At 48.2% G+C, this 12,930-nt stretch overlaps 1 protein-coding gene across 10 annotated transcripts in view; it reads left to right on the top strand.

Annotated features, from left to right (window-relative positions):
* The window catches only part of IL1R1 (interleukin 1 receptor type 1), a 79,489-nt gene that overhangs the window by 39,862 nt on the left and 26,697 nt on the right, over nt 1-12,930 (top strand). For 6 of the 10 annotated variants that reach the window (XM_043603072.1, XM_043603067.1, XM_043603066.1 and 3 more), the window contains 2 exons: nt 9,497-9,633; nt 10,331-10,472. The exons of 2 other annotated variants lie outside the window; for them this stretch is intronic. In XM_043603072.1, the coding sequence (XP_043459007.1) occupies nt 10,425-10,472 (48 nt within the window). In that variant the 5' untranslated portion in view covers nt 9,497-9,633; nt 10,331-10,424. The remainder of the gene's footprint in view (nt 1-9,496; nt 9,634-10,330; nt 10,473-12,930) is intronic. 2 more of the 10 variants (XM_043603073.1, XM_043603069.1) reach the window with 1 other exon arrangement.

The raw sequence follows: 12,930 nt of genomic DNA, 5'->3' as shown, positions 1-12,930 counted from the left end.
ATTCCTGCCAGGGCAGATGTCCCCAGTGATTTCTGGTGGTAGGAGATGCTTATCAGATGGGCACGTTTTAGGGCTTTTAGCGCCACAGCGTAGGAACCAAGTAAGGGACATCTCTGGGCCACTGATGCCTTGGAGAAAAAAAGGTGAGCTGAGATCCGTCTGTCACTGGAAGGTGTTGTCTGGGTCACCCTGGCTTGGTACCAAGCTTCTGGAAGGTGAATGTATAACATTGAACTCCAGGACTATTGGCGAACTGAAGAGAGCCAGGGATGTAGGGTGGGGGGAGTGCTGGGGGGTTTGCTGCCCCTTTCCGCACCCAGTTTACTGTGCATTTGTGGCCACCTTTTTTTCTCTTGACTGCTTTTAATTTCTTATTTCATATCCTTGTCATTGCATTTAATATTCTGTATTCATATCCTGTATTATGTTTTGTGCTAGATGAAAACGTGGGGCCTCCGGGATGGGATTTGATGCGAGAAGGGACGTGGAACCCTTTATGTATTTTTAGTGTTATTTGGCGAGCTGCCACTTTGTGGCATGTGGAGCATCACCTGGCCCTGTCTACATTTGGGTGGCCTCCATGTAGTTCCAGAAAGGATGTTTGACCTGAATTTTCACATGATCTTGGCAGGGCAGAACTAAATTCTCCTTTTTCTTTCTTTCTTTTTTCTTAAGTTTATTTATTTGTTTTGAGAGAGAGAGAGAGAGAGAGAGAGAGAGAGAGCGCGGCAGAGAGAATCCCAAGCAGCCTCTGAGCCGTCAGTGCCGGAGGGGGGGCTCGAACTCACAAACCATGAGATCATGACCTGAACTGAAATCAAGTCAGACACTTAACCGACTGAGCCACCCAGGTGCCCCTAAACCCTCCTTTTTAAACAGGCTCTACTCAGCCCTGTGTGGCATAATGCGGAAAGGCTTTCTTTATGGCTTTTTAAAATAGCATCTTGTCAGTAATTCTTTTACTGTTGGTGAAATACTACTTAATATTAGATTCACTTATTTATTTAACAAGTGTTTATTGAATACCTACTTTGTGCCAGACACTGTTCCGAGTACTGAGGACAGAGCAGTGAATGGGATAGATGAAAATCTCTGCCCTCTAATGGATGTGAGTCCTCTTGGTGAAGTCACAGGGCAACTGCAGTCTCTCTGCCTAAGGGGGTTCTTTGAACTTTGCCTCTTTGAATGGAGAGTGGGCCCGCTGGCCACCCACAGGCAGGACACCGTTCAGTGTCTCCACTGGAGAGGGCAAGAAGGTAATGGATACAGATACAACTTATATGGGTGGTTCCCAAGGATGCTGAGATATACTCTAGGGCTTGGCCGTGCCCTTGGATCATGGAAAATGGAAACCGTGTGGCTGGGATGCACCAGTGGGAGATGGGTGTCCTCCTGGAAGCAGGAAGAGATGATGTTGTAAACAGAGTGTTTTATTAATCAAAGTGGCAAAGCCGGACAGTTGCAACTACCCCAGCATAGGGAGGAGGGAAGTACAGAGATTATGCTACATGACGGACTCACGGTGAACTTGCCACTTTGAAGGACAGCTGTCATCAGAAGGCACTGAGACTCACTGGCCATGGCCCAGCCTCATGATGTTCTCCATCTGCTGCAGTTTGTATTTGGGTTTGTGTTTTCCTTTGAGGTTTCGAGTTTGTCGGGCCGGCTTACAGGATCTGTGCTGTCAGCAGTTTTGTTCGCCTGCTCCTTCCACCCTGCCCTTGCCGGCTGAGACCCCAGGAAATGCTGCTGCAGCCTCCTGGCCATGCTCAGCACTGGGGAGCCTGTGGGGGAGCCCTGGAACCAGAGTGAGCTCACCAAGTGTTGAAAGGGGCTGGGGTTCCTGCAGGTTTGAACGCCTGAACTCTGCGCTTCTAATACACGTGGCAGGGTGATGGAGGCTTTCCCCATTCCTACCTGTTCCAGAAAGGATTTACAAGATGCCATAAATGAAAAATAGGATGAAAGAAAAACAAGAGCGGAGAGGAAGTGGAGCCTGCAGTGAGTCTAGAAAAGTGTCAAACGTAAACCTTTGTGAACTATCTATTTGCAAAGTTGCCAAGTGGGGCTATAAATCTGGAGGTAAGCTGGGTGCCCCGGCCTTGCCTGTACCTTACTTAGCATTGCCTGAGGTACTCTGATGAGAAATGCCAGGACTCCAGAGCAAACAAACCAGCGTCTCTGGGGGTGCGCCCAAGCACTGGTGTTTTTAAAGCCCCCAGGGCGTTCTAAACGTGTGACCAAGGTTGACAACCCCAGTGTACCTTCCTGCAGGCAGTGGGAGACAGGAGACCTGGTGGGACACAATTGTCTTCAAGCTGTAAATGAAGTGCTTAGGAGAAGTAAAAGGATGCCTGGTAACAGAGAAAAGTGGGACCTTCCCCCCCCTCCTCCCCCAGGGTCCCCGTTGAAGAGGTACAAAGAGCAACTTTTAGGCTGTCTCTTGAAACGATTCCCCATCGACAGTGCAGTTTGGTAGCCGAGTTTCAGCTGGACTTAGGAAGTGGGGGAGGTGGCCTATGCATCGTGAGCTCTGCACGTGTGGCCTGGCAAACCAGAGCACTGAAGGCCACCAGCAAATACAGCCCATGACTCCTGCCCCTGAGTTCAATCCAGAATTAAATTCTGTCACTTAGAGCAGTGCTTCTTGGCTCATTCAGAACCCCTTACCCCTCTTTTTAAATATATAGTTTATTGTCAAGTTAGCTAACATACAGTGTATGCAGTGTGCTCTTGGCTTTGGGAGTAGATTCCTGTGATTCATCACTTACCCCTTACTAATGCAAATCTTTGCAATTCTGAAATAATATAATAAAACTTACCGACAATGTAATTTCCAAATAGTCACTATAATAGCTAGACGTAAAGGATCACTGTGTGGATGGATGCTTGGGCAGAACCAAACTAGAACCCAATGAGGCTGCCAAATGGGTTATGTAGGCTGGACTGTAGGATCACAGAGGACAACTCCAAGTTTGGTCCGGATCAGAGACATCCTGGTGGGGGATCCAAGTACCACTGAATGATGAGTGACTCTTGCTCAAGGTCTAAGTGGTTGTCAAAGCCAGTCCTCTCTGTTTTCACCATATTTGCATTCCTGGAAAATTTAGTATGTACGAAAAGCGTGCCAACAATATATAAGTGTAGGACGGAATTAGGCACTAGCCTCCCCAAATGATAAATGACATGAGATGCTTGGAAGTCAGGCAGGACAAGAGTCCATCTTTACTTTCTGGAACTGCCTCGAGTTGTTCTGGAAGGGCCTCTACCACTAAATGCTTCGTTGTGATCACCCAAGTTGTCCCCTTCTCCACACTTTCAAAAGTGCTACCTTAGCAGCCACACCGGCCCCTTTGAGAACTAGTGCTTCCCTTGCATCACTTGGTAGCGAGTGACTGAAGCCTTCATGCCCCTGTGCGCCCTAACATAGCAGGGCACTGATTGGGTGCAAGCCAGCCGTCCAAAGTTAACTGTTAAAAGGTCATATTGGTGGTGATAGAAATCAGAACGTGGAGTCCTGTGCAGTGAGGGGTGGCTAGTAAGGGACACAAAAGAACTTTAGGGGAGGATGGAGACGGTCTGTATCTTGATGGGGTATTCTGGTGTATACAGTTGTCGTATTTAATGCAATTATACACTTAAGATTTACTGTGTGTTTCACTGTATGCGTATTTCATCTCAGTAAAAAAACCACAGGAGTGAAAACAAAGAAAAATTCGTATGGAGAACGTCTAGCCCCCTGAGGCTACCTGTAGCTGCCACTTAGAGCAACAGAACCGTTCTCACAGCTGGAAGGCAGTGCTTAAGGGCAAGCCGTGTGAGGCCAGACTCAGTATCAGGCCCCTAGCAAGCACTGCATTGGAGCTGTGCTAGAGGGCTAACAGGGCCAGGAAGAGCATTTGAAAGGGAGACAAGGGACAGGAGAGCAGAGCCCTTCCTGTCACTGGGTCTGGTTGCTGTGGTCCAGGAGCCCTAGAGGGTTCACTGGGGAGAAATTGGACTGTGTTAAAATTCAAGTCCAACCAAGAGATAGGTCTGGCCGATTCCTGTTTGTAGCCCTCTAGTGATGGCAGTCCCGTCCTTCTGCTTTATTTTCCCCATTGTCCCTGAAACCCACACGAAACCAACCAATCCGGTGGCTTTGTGCCTTGTAATAGCGGAACAACTTAGACTATACAGCAACATCTAAAACCTCTGTGACTGTGTTTACTTTATCTCCATATCCCTGTGCGTGATAGCCTTTGGTGATTAAAAAACTTCCCTTGCCTCATTCGTGTGGGCAAATACGCCGGATGAATCTGCTGTGAGCCGGGCTTTTGGGTCATCTGAAAGGAAGGTCGCCCAAGTTTCAGTGTTTCTCAGACTTTCTGAGATGATGCGTGTTTCTGTGGCCTCTGTTGTGGGAGTGGTTTTGTTAGCTCATAGTTTTACATAACTTTTTCTCTGGGGGAAAATCAGTGATAGCCATGCTGAACACACAGTTGAGTTTTAGGAGCTCTGTGTGTGGTGGGGTACATGGTTCTCCTCTCTGCAGAATGGAAATCATTGTACCACACTGTGGTGACCCCCTTTGTGTTCACATCCTTGTTCTCCTTCCCTGTCTCGGGCATGGAACCTTCCTGGGGAGGTGTCTCAGTGTTAGGGTTAGGTTGCTCTGACAGTCTGGCCCCACGCGTGTGACTTTGTGCGGCCCTCATTGTTCCCTTTCTCATGACTGGGGCCGAACAGAGATGACGGCGGGTATTTATGTAGGGCAATGCCTCTCAGATTTTACCACCAAAGGAGTAAATGCTCAACCTAGCACTCCAAAGTGACTCACCTTCAGGGCTTCTTTGATGACTCGTGCGTTACCTTTTGGAGATCTTTCTTTCCATTTCATAATATAGCCATGTTTTCTCTAATAGAAACATAATTCTGCCCAGAGAATCCTTGAGTAAAATCAGTACCCTAGGAAGTTAGACTCCAAGTTCCCTGGCTGTCTACAGCTTCTCCTTGGGGATTTGCAGATTCTAGGTTATGAAAGAGGGATTTGTATAAGTCCAGAATTCTAAAGTATTTTCCACAGTTTTGTGGTTCTGTGGCTTTATGAGCAAGTTTCTTTATGCCTTGTCTTTAAACCTAACGTTTTGGGTCCTAACATTATTGGAGCCTGTTTAATTGCTGTTTGAATCCTTGTAACAGGTAAAGGTCAAAATTATGGACTTGATTTTAATGCCATATTCCATTCCCCATATGTGTTCACAATGGGTTTTTTTTTTTGATGTTTATTTATTTTGAGAGATAGTGAGTAGGGGAGGGGCATAGAGAGGGAGACAGAGTCCCAAGCAGGCTCCCCACTGCCAGAACAGAGTCTGATGTGGGGCTCGAACCCACAAACCGTGAGATCATGACCTGGGCAGTCATGAGTCAGACGCTCAACTGACTGAGCCACCCAGTTGCCACAACATAGTGGTTTTCAATAGAGCATGGAGGTTGTGGTGATTCCAGGGGCTATCCACAGTCGCTTCTTAGTTACAGTCACTTAGTTGAAGCCTAATTCTCTGAATATTTCTCTTAGGTCAAATATACATAGATACACATGTTGAATAATGTTTGGGATGAGAAGTTTTATTAAATGATGCTGCATATGTATTTGTAAGGCACTCATTGTGAACAGTGAGCTGGTACGAGGTGGAAATGTGAAAGTACCGTTAGGATTTCACTTAAATTTCAGATGTGGGGCTCTTCAGGTCCCTGGAGGAAGGAGGGGGCATCTGCTGCTGTCTTCTCTCTCTTCCTGGGTTTCTGTGGAGGTTTGGCTGCTGCGGAACTTCCCTTAGAGGCAGGCAAAAGTGGTCCCACAGAGGTCCTGTACTTTGGAGGGTTCTGCTCTGCTTCTCAACCAGCTGTGTGCCTTAGCATGGCCAGGAGTCTGTAGAACCAAAAGGATGTGCCTACTTGGAACATGTAATGGAACAGCAGCATGGCCATGACCCAGGTACCCGGCCCCCCCCTAAATGCCTTGTCCAGACAGCCTGGACAGAGTATAACAGGTCTCTTTCTTAGGTCGTTCCCCTATGGACTCTGCTGCTGGTATGCCTCCTTGGTCTGCTGAGTGGCCAAGGCTGTATGGCGGGGGTGAACTTGGATATGTGGATTGGAATGTCTACCTGTGTGCACGTGCAGGGCCCCTCATGATATGTGACCGAGCTGGGGGCAATCCGGGAATCCATCTTGGAGGTTAACGTAGGCAGAGAGAGCATGAACCATCCCAGCTTCTGCTCCCCACAGGTCCTTTGCAGGACAATACAGCCTGGGCTCAGACGCTGCTCTCAGAGCCTGGTACCTCCGCTGCCCCTCTCCCAGAAGTGGACCCACACAGCACCTGCCTCTTCATGATGTCTGGTGCATGCCACCTCTGTCCTGTGCCTGGCTTCTGTCCTGGAAAGCCAGGTTCACAATGTGGGGGGATTCCTCAGCAATAGGAAGGAAATTCCTCGAGGTTGTGGGAAATTCTTCCAGAACAAGAAGGCGTTAATAGATGCAGTGTGGCCACAAAGTAGGAATAAATGCCCCTTCCCTCTGCACTGGGGCCCTGGGCCTCGTGGAAACCACTTGGGTTCTGGTGACAGTCACTCTGTCCCCCAGCTGTCACCCTTCCTGTGTCAGTGCTGGATATGGAGTTCCTTGCAGACTGACAGGACAGCACTGTGTGGTGAAGTGGGACGCTTCTGCTGGGGGCCTGTATGTTCATTGTTAATTCTTGTACTTGATCTCTGCTTTTGTAATTTAGTTCACATTGAAGTTTGTCCTTCTAGGTCTGGTAGGACATTGCTTTATGCCTCAAATTCACATTTCCATTTTATCTTTTTTTTTTTTAATTTTAGAGGGAGAGAGAGACAGTACACATGTGCAAGCAGGGGAGAAGGACAGAGGAGGAGGAAAGAATCTTAAGCAGGTTCCACACTCAGCTTGGAGCCCCACGCAAGGCTCGATCCCCTGACCCTGGGATCCTGACCTGAGACAAAATCAAGAGTCAGATGCTTAGCCTACCAAGCCACCCAGGAGTCCCTCCATTTTATCGTCAATAAACAAGTAGCTTCATACATATTTTCATATGGCACATAATCGTGGTGTGATGTACCAGTTTCCAGTTTCCAAATACGTTATAATCACCAAAATTCAAGGGGAACTATACATTTCATGTAATTGTCATAGAAAGCTGTGTTTCCTGTTTTCGCACCCCGGGGCACTGCAGTGCATAGACCAGGTTGCTGGGGGCAGGGGGCTGACCAGCCGAGGCCTCCTGTCATGCCAGGCCCTGGCTGACTACCGTGGTTGGGCATCAGCACCTCAGTGCACGGCTGGGTCTCTGCACACCAGCTGGAAGCTGCCATGGAGAGGAGGGTAGGCAGGGTGGGAAATTTCCTATGGAACACAGACATCACTGCACCTGCGGGCAGGACGGGAGCATTGTGTTAGGGCTTGTTAGTTTATTGGGAGCATTAATCCTTTCCCCTTCCTTAGTCATTTTTTTTTATGTGGAAAACGCATCTGAAAAATAACACAGTGGAATAAATGCATGACGTTTTTTATTGCCAATACTTTCTAAAAATATTTTGAATTTTACTTACAAACCAATTTCAAAAATCACTGCAGGCTTTGCTCAGTTGCCTCTGAACAAGGGAGGGTGACTTGGCCGGTATCCCTTCTGGCAGGAATCGCTCCCAGTGTCTGGTCTGCTCTGTCTGCTGTCCCCCAGCGTCCTGCGTGGCTTCCTGGCTGTGCGTCCTTTGTGTAACCCCTGAAGTGGTAGTCTTCCTTGTCCAGGGTGGTTCCCTTGCATTTCTCTTCTCTGACTCACACTGAGTACCTATATTCTATCCTTTCCCCCCCTTGCTTCAAGGCCAGATTTCGTGTAGTCTAATGTGAAGATAGTGGGTGGGTGAATCCCTTCCTCTCTCCCTCCCTCCCTCCCTCCCTCCCTCCCTCTCTTCCTTCCTGAGCTCTTACCACATGCAAGGTGAGGAGGATGGGCCCCTCCTCACAGGAGCATGGGAGAGGTAAAGGGTCCTCTCTGTACCTTTCTCTCCCGGCCTAGGTAGGGAAGGCCAGCAACTGGGGCAAGCCACCACTGCTGCCCGAGCCCTGGGTCCCAGAGCCAGAGGTCTGAGGCATGCGGTGCCCTGTGCCCTATGTGACTTGTGGTCCTGGCCATTGAGGGCAGGGGCCTCTACAGGGCCCCTGGGAAAGGCCTGAGATCAGAATCGGCTCAGAGCTGGTTGGACATCACAGAAGAAGCAGGTGGACTGGGAGCAGTAGAACAAAGTGACAGCCCGGAGAAGCACTGGAGAGGCGTGGTGGAAGCGGAAGGCAGCGTGCTTGCAGATGGGCAAGGAGAAGACCCTATAACCCAAACAGCAGAGGATGGGAAGTGGAGACAGAATATAAACGTTCTTTTAAACAACTTTCTGGGGCAAAGAGGAAGAGGGAAAGTGAAGTGGTTTAGGGGAGGTGGGAAGTCAATTCTGCAAAAGATTTCCTGGACTTTCCAAGTAGATTCATTCCTCTTGCCCATCCTCTCCCCGCCCCCCGCCCCCCCCCACCTCTGTTAATTTCTCTGACATTCCCCAGGTAATTGCTCCCCGCTGCACTCATTTCTGGGCCATACTCCTGGAGACCAAGAGGGCACTGTGCTTAGGACAGGGGGCAGGAAGATCAGGGAGTCTTTGATTTTGTGTTCTGTGTGATTCATGTGGACAAGCCACTGTGCCTCTGACCCCTTCACGTTATGCTGTATCTTCTCATAAATCTAACATGAATCATCAGGCAGTAGTTAGTCTATTTAACCTAAGCAACGTGTTTGGTGTTGCATTAGGCTATTTTATTGATTGGACATTAAAAGGCCTAATGCCTTATACCAGCATTTCCAAGGCCTAAGGAAATGAATCAGACCTGAAGAAAATGTCAGACTCCAACATATTGAAAGTAAACCATAAAACCAGGGAAAGGATTGTGGAATGTCTACAGGACATAACAGCTCAGCTTTTTGGAAGTTGTTTCAAATTCTGTAATTTGGAATGCAGGTGTATCAATACACTTGATGTAAGGAAGGACTCCCAGTGTGCCTCTTCTTACAAGGGACCTGTTCATTTCTTCCTGGCATCTGGGTCTTTCTCTGAGCTTTCTTCTCCAAGTGCAGAAAGCAGTGAGATCCCCACAGGTGGCTCCATTTTTCTGCATCCCTGAGGCTGGCAAAGAGCCAGGTTGTATGTGTTTTTTTTTTTCCCAGAAGGGATGGTGGTTGTTCACCTCTTGGCATCTCTCACGCCTCTGATTCGATCTTCTGAAACTGTCGTCTCAGAGGACCGTGGGACATCTTGCTCTTTAAACGTATGGCGCATTTTTCCAGCTTGTTGTGGGTTTTTTGGACACCTCTTGAGATCTGTGCAGTGGTCGGTCGGTAACTAAGCTTCCTCAGTCGAGCTTACACTGGTGTGTGTGCTTCCTTCCCCAGGTAGACTCGCCCCTTAAAGATGCTGACTCCATCCTGAGAAGCAGGAGCACCTCACACACCAGTTCACACCTCTCGAGGGGCGAGGGGCTCACCGGCCTTTTCTCACAGACAGCTGCAGTCTTCAGCCTCAGCTTCAGGTGATCCTGGCATATCTCTCAATATTGGACAGCTGTCCGGACATTTTCCTTTGGGTCAGCTCCATGGTTTTATCTGATTTCTGAAGGGGTCTGTGGCCGCTCTGAGGGTCACTGCTCAGTCACTTTCCCAGTGACCAGGTCACTTACCTGTCACTACGATTACAACCTGTGTGATGATGGCTCCCAGTGCTCTGTATGCCCTCCAGTTCTGGCACATTCCAGGCCTTGTGTCCATGTCACTCAGCTGTCAGCTGACACTGGGGTTCTCGGTCTCTGTTGGAGGCCACACTGCTAGCTAGCCACAGGAGACCCAGGCCCAGTCGTGCTGTGAGTGACACCCTTTGGGCATCTCCTCGGGTTGTCTGTGGGTTCTGGAGCCTGTCCCCCTTTTCTGGCCTGCCCATTGCTGGTCTCCACCTGAATGAACAGGTGCTGGTGCATCCCAGACCCCCTCTGTCACCCTTCTTCTCGCTTGCCTCTGACTGGGTCTCAGATACACCCCATCACTGCCGCTGGCTCACCGCCCCATGCCCTCTCGTCTGGACTCCCTTTCACAGCAGCCTGCTCTCCCCGCCAACCCTCTTATCTCTGGTTTGTATTCCACGTGGGTGCCAAGATTTCTATAAAACATGAAAATCTGATCGCACACCACCCTGTGGCTTAAGTGATTTTCTTTTTTGCCACCTACAAATTGCAGTCATCTCCACAGCGAGACTCCGTGTTCTGGGCACTTTGGGCCTCCCCAGCTTTGCCTCTCAACTTCCCACCTTTGGTTTATACTCTGAAACAGGATGGGGCTGATCTCTTCCACGGGCTCTCCACCGCCTCCTGAGGTTCAGGTAACACCTCGTCCAAGAGCCCTCCTCCAGGCTGAGTTAGGGCCCCGGGGATGGACACCCCTGCGTCATCATGTAACTCTCTCCAAGTAATTCTCTACAACCCTACGAGTAATTTGGAATTAGATCCTGAGATACAGTCTATACATAAAATTCACCCAGGCATCTTTCTTTTCTTCCCTGTTCAGTAATCACACAAGTCAGATCTTGTAACTGCATGAAGTAATAGCTGGCACTGTTCAGTTGGTTCCTAGTGCCTTTATATTGTTTCAGAGAAAGTAACGTGAGTAGTTGATTGGCCTGGACCTGGTCATTGGGAAATCATGTAAACCTTTATTTTTCTGCCTCTCTATCAGGGAGACTTAAAACACTTCCACAGAGCTACAGAAAGAGCTAATAAGCCAGGCTGCTAATAAGCTGAATATAGTTTAAAGGCAGTATATAGTGATAATAGCGTGATTAACCTCGGCTAACTTGGGAGAAGGCCAGTTTACGTGAATGAAATGTCAGAATTACAGGATATTTAAGGAATGCAGTCTTACTGCTCTGAGGTAGGTTTCAAGGCTTGAACCAGGCTTAAGGATCATAGTCTTCATACTGGGGGTAAAGTGGGGAGACTATAAATTGGAGCGTCTACATACTGAGAAAGTCTTTCTTTTTTTTCTCTGAGCATTTATGAAAAAGCACGTTGTGACATTTTTTAATGCGTTTTAATACCACTTCTTAAATAGAACATTTTTCAGATAATATTTAAATGATTGCACGTCATTAGTGTCTGAATTAGTGATGTCTTAGTTACAATATGTTTTGTGCTTGCAATTAACTTGTAGCCTCAGATAATATAGACAGATTTCATCTCCTGTAAAAATTAACAGACAGGTGTTGTTAAAATGTGAAATTGCATGGTTTACTCTGGACATTGCCCCTGAAATTGGGTTAGAGGGGAGAGCTATTTCTTTTGTTAATTTTTTCATTGTTCCATGCAAATTTATTAAGGGCTTGAGCTCCAAGTGTAGTGGCATTCTGTGGAGGCAGTGAGGGGCCTGTCATGGTGCCTGCCCTCATGATGCTTCCTGTCCTGGGATAACCACAGTAAGATGTGCTGGGCGGGGGCTATGACCTGCATGAGCACAGAGGAGGAAGGCCCAGCCGGCCTGGGGGTCTGTCGGGGATGATGGTGATGGCGTTGAGACCTGATAGATGAGGGAGGTAGCCAGGTGAAGGGAGGAGGGACTAGGGAAGGCAAAGTCTCTGAGGTGAAGAACAGGCCGTGGACCACGGTGGGAGACAAGGAGGCGGGGCATTGAGTCTGAAAAAGAAAGAGCCTCGGCACAAAGAACCTGTATGCACTTGCTAAGAAGTTTGGACTTTGTTGTGTGCACTGGGGGGCCAGTGGAGGTATTTTGAAGAGATCATTTGGTAACTGTGGGTCTGTGGGCTCTCTGGATGAGGGGGAAGTGGTATGTCCACAGGCAAAGAGACCGATGAGAAGTCTGTTGCCATAATTGATCCAGGCAGGAGCTGGTGATCGCCTGAGCTAGAGGCATCGGCAGTGGGTGTGAGTGAACGGGGCCACTTGATAATGGTTAGGGTGGTTAAGAGAGCAGCTCTGGGGTGGGGGGGTGGTAGATTCAAGGTCATTGGCCTAGATCTCTTATTGGGTGGGAGTATGTGTGGCCTGTGCAGGGCAGTGCTGTCCCTGTCATTGAGGTGGGGAGAAGATGAGTTTGGGTGGGGGCCTACTGAGTCTGAGGTATTCACGGGCCCTCGATTTGTGCAGAAGCTCACTGGAGGTGTAAGACTAGAACTTACTGTATGCCCTGTTCAGGAGCACCTACAAGGAACATTCAGAAGGAAAATGAGGCTGTCCTGAAAATTAACTTCATTGGGGTTTGAGAAGTTTAGAAGAGTAGGAAAAATTGTTTTTTTTTTCTTTTTACATCCAATTGCTATGATTTTAGTGACATTGTTTTATTGATGAGGCAGTGGGCACGTTTTCTTTCCAGTATCAATCAAGTGCCTGATGTGGTTGCATCCCACATGTAACCCTATGGCTGACAGATACCTGTTGAGGCCGATGCTATGTTGGTGTGGTTTTCTAAATCACCCAGGGCCTATGGAGTCTTTTGTTTTGTTTTGTTTTGCTTTTCCTTTGTGACAAGACAAATACATGCTCACTGTAGAAATTTTAAATAGCTTCAGAGAAGCGAAAACCATTTATTTTCTATATATGTTGTTACTATTTTTTTAAAGTCTTCTTTGGGGCATCTCTACTTAGGTATACCATTTGGTACCAACGATTTAGTATCTTACCTTATAAAATGAAGGTGTGACCTTTCAGCTGGACCTGGGAGTATGGGAAGACTTTTGCAAGTGGGTCCTAGCAATAGGGTACATTCTGGGTGGGGAACAAATCCACACAAGTAGAAGCAAGCTGGTTTAGGGCCTAGTCACTTTGGAT

This window comes from Prionailurus bengalensis, chromosome A3, assembly GCF_016509475.1.
Source record: "Prionailurus bengalensis isolate Pbe53 chromosome A3, Fcat_Pben_1.1_paternal_pri, whole genome shotgun sequence".
Taxonomy (NCBI): Eukaryota; Metazoa; Chordata; class Mammalia; order Carnivora; family Felidae; genus Prionailurus; species Prionailurus bengalensis.
This window is presented reverse-complemented; position numbering and strand designations above follow the sequence as displayed.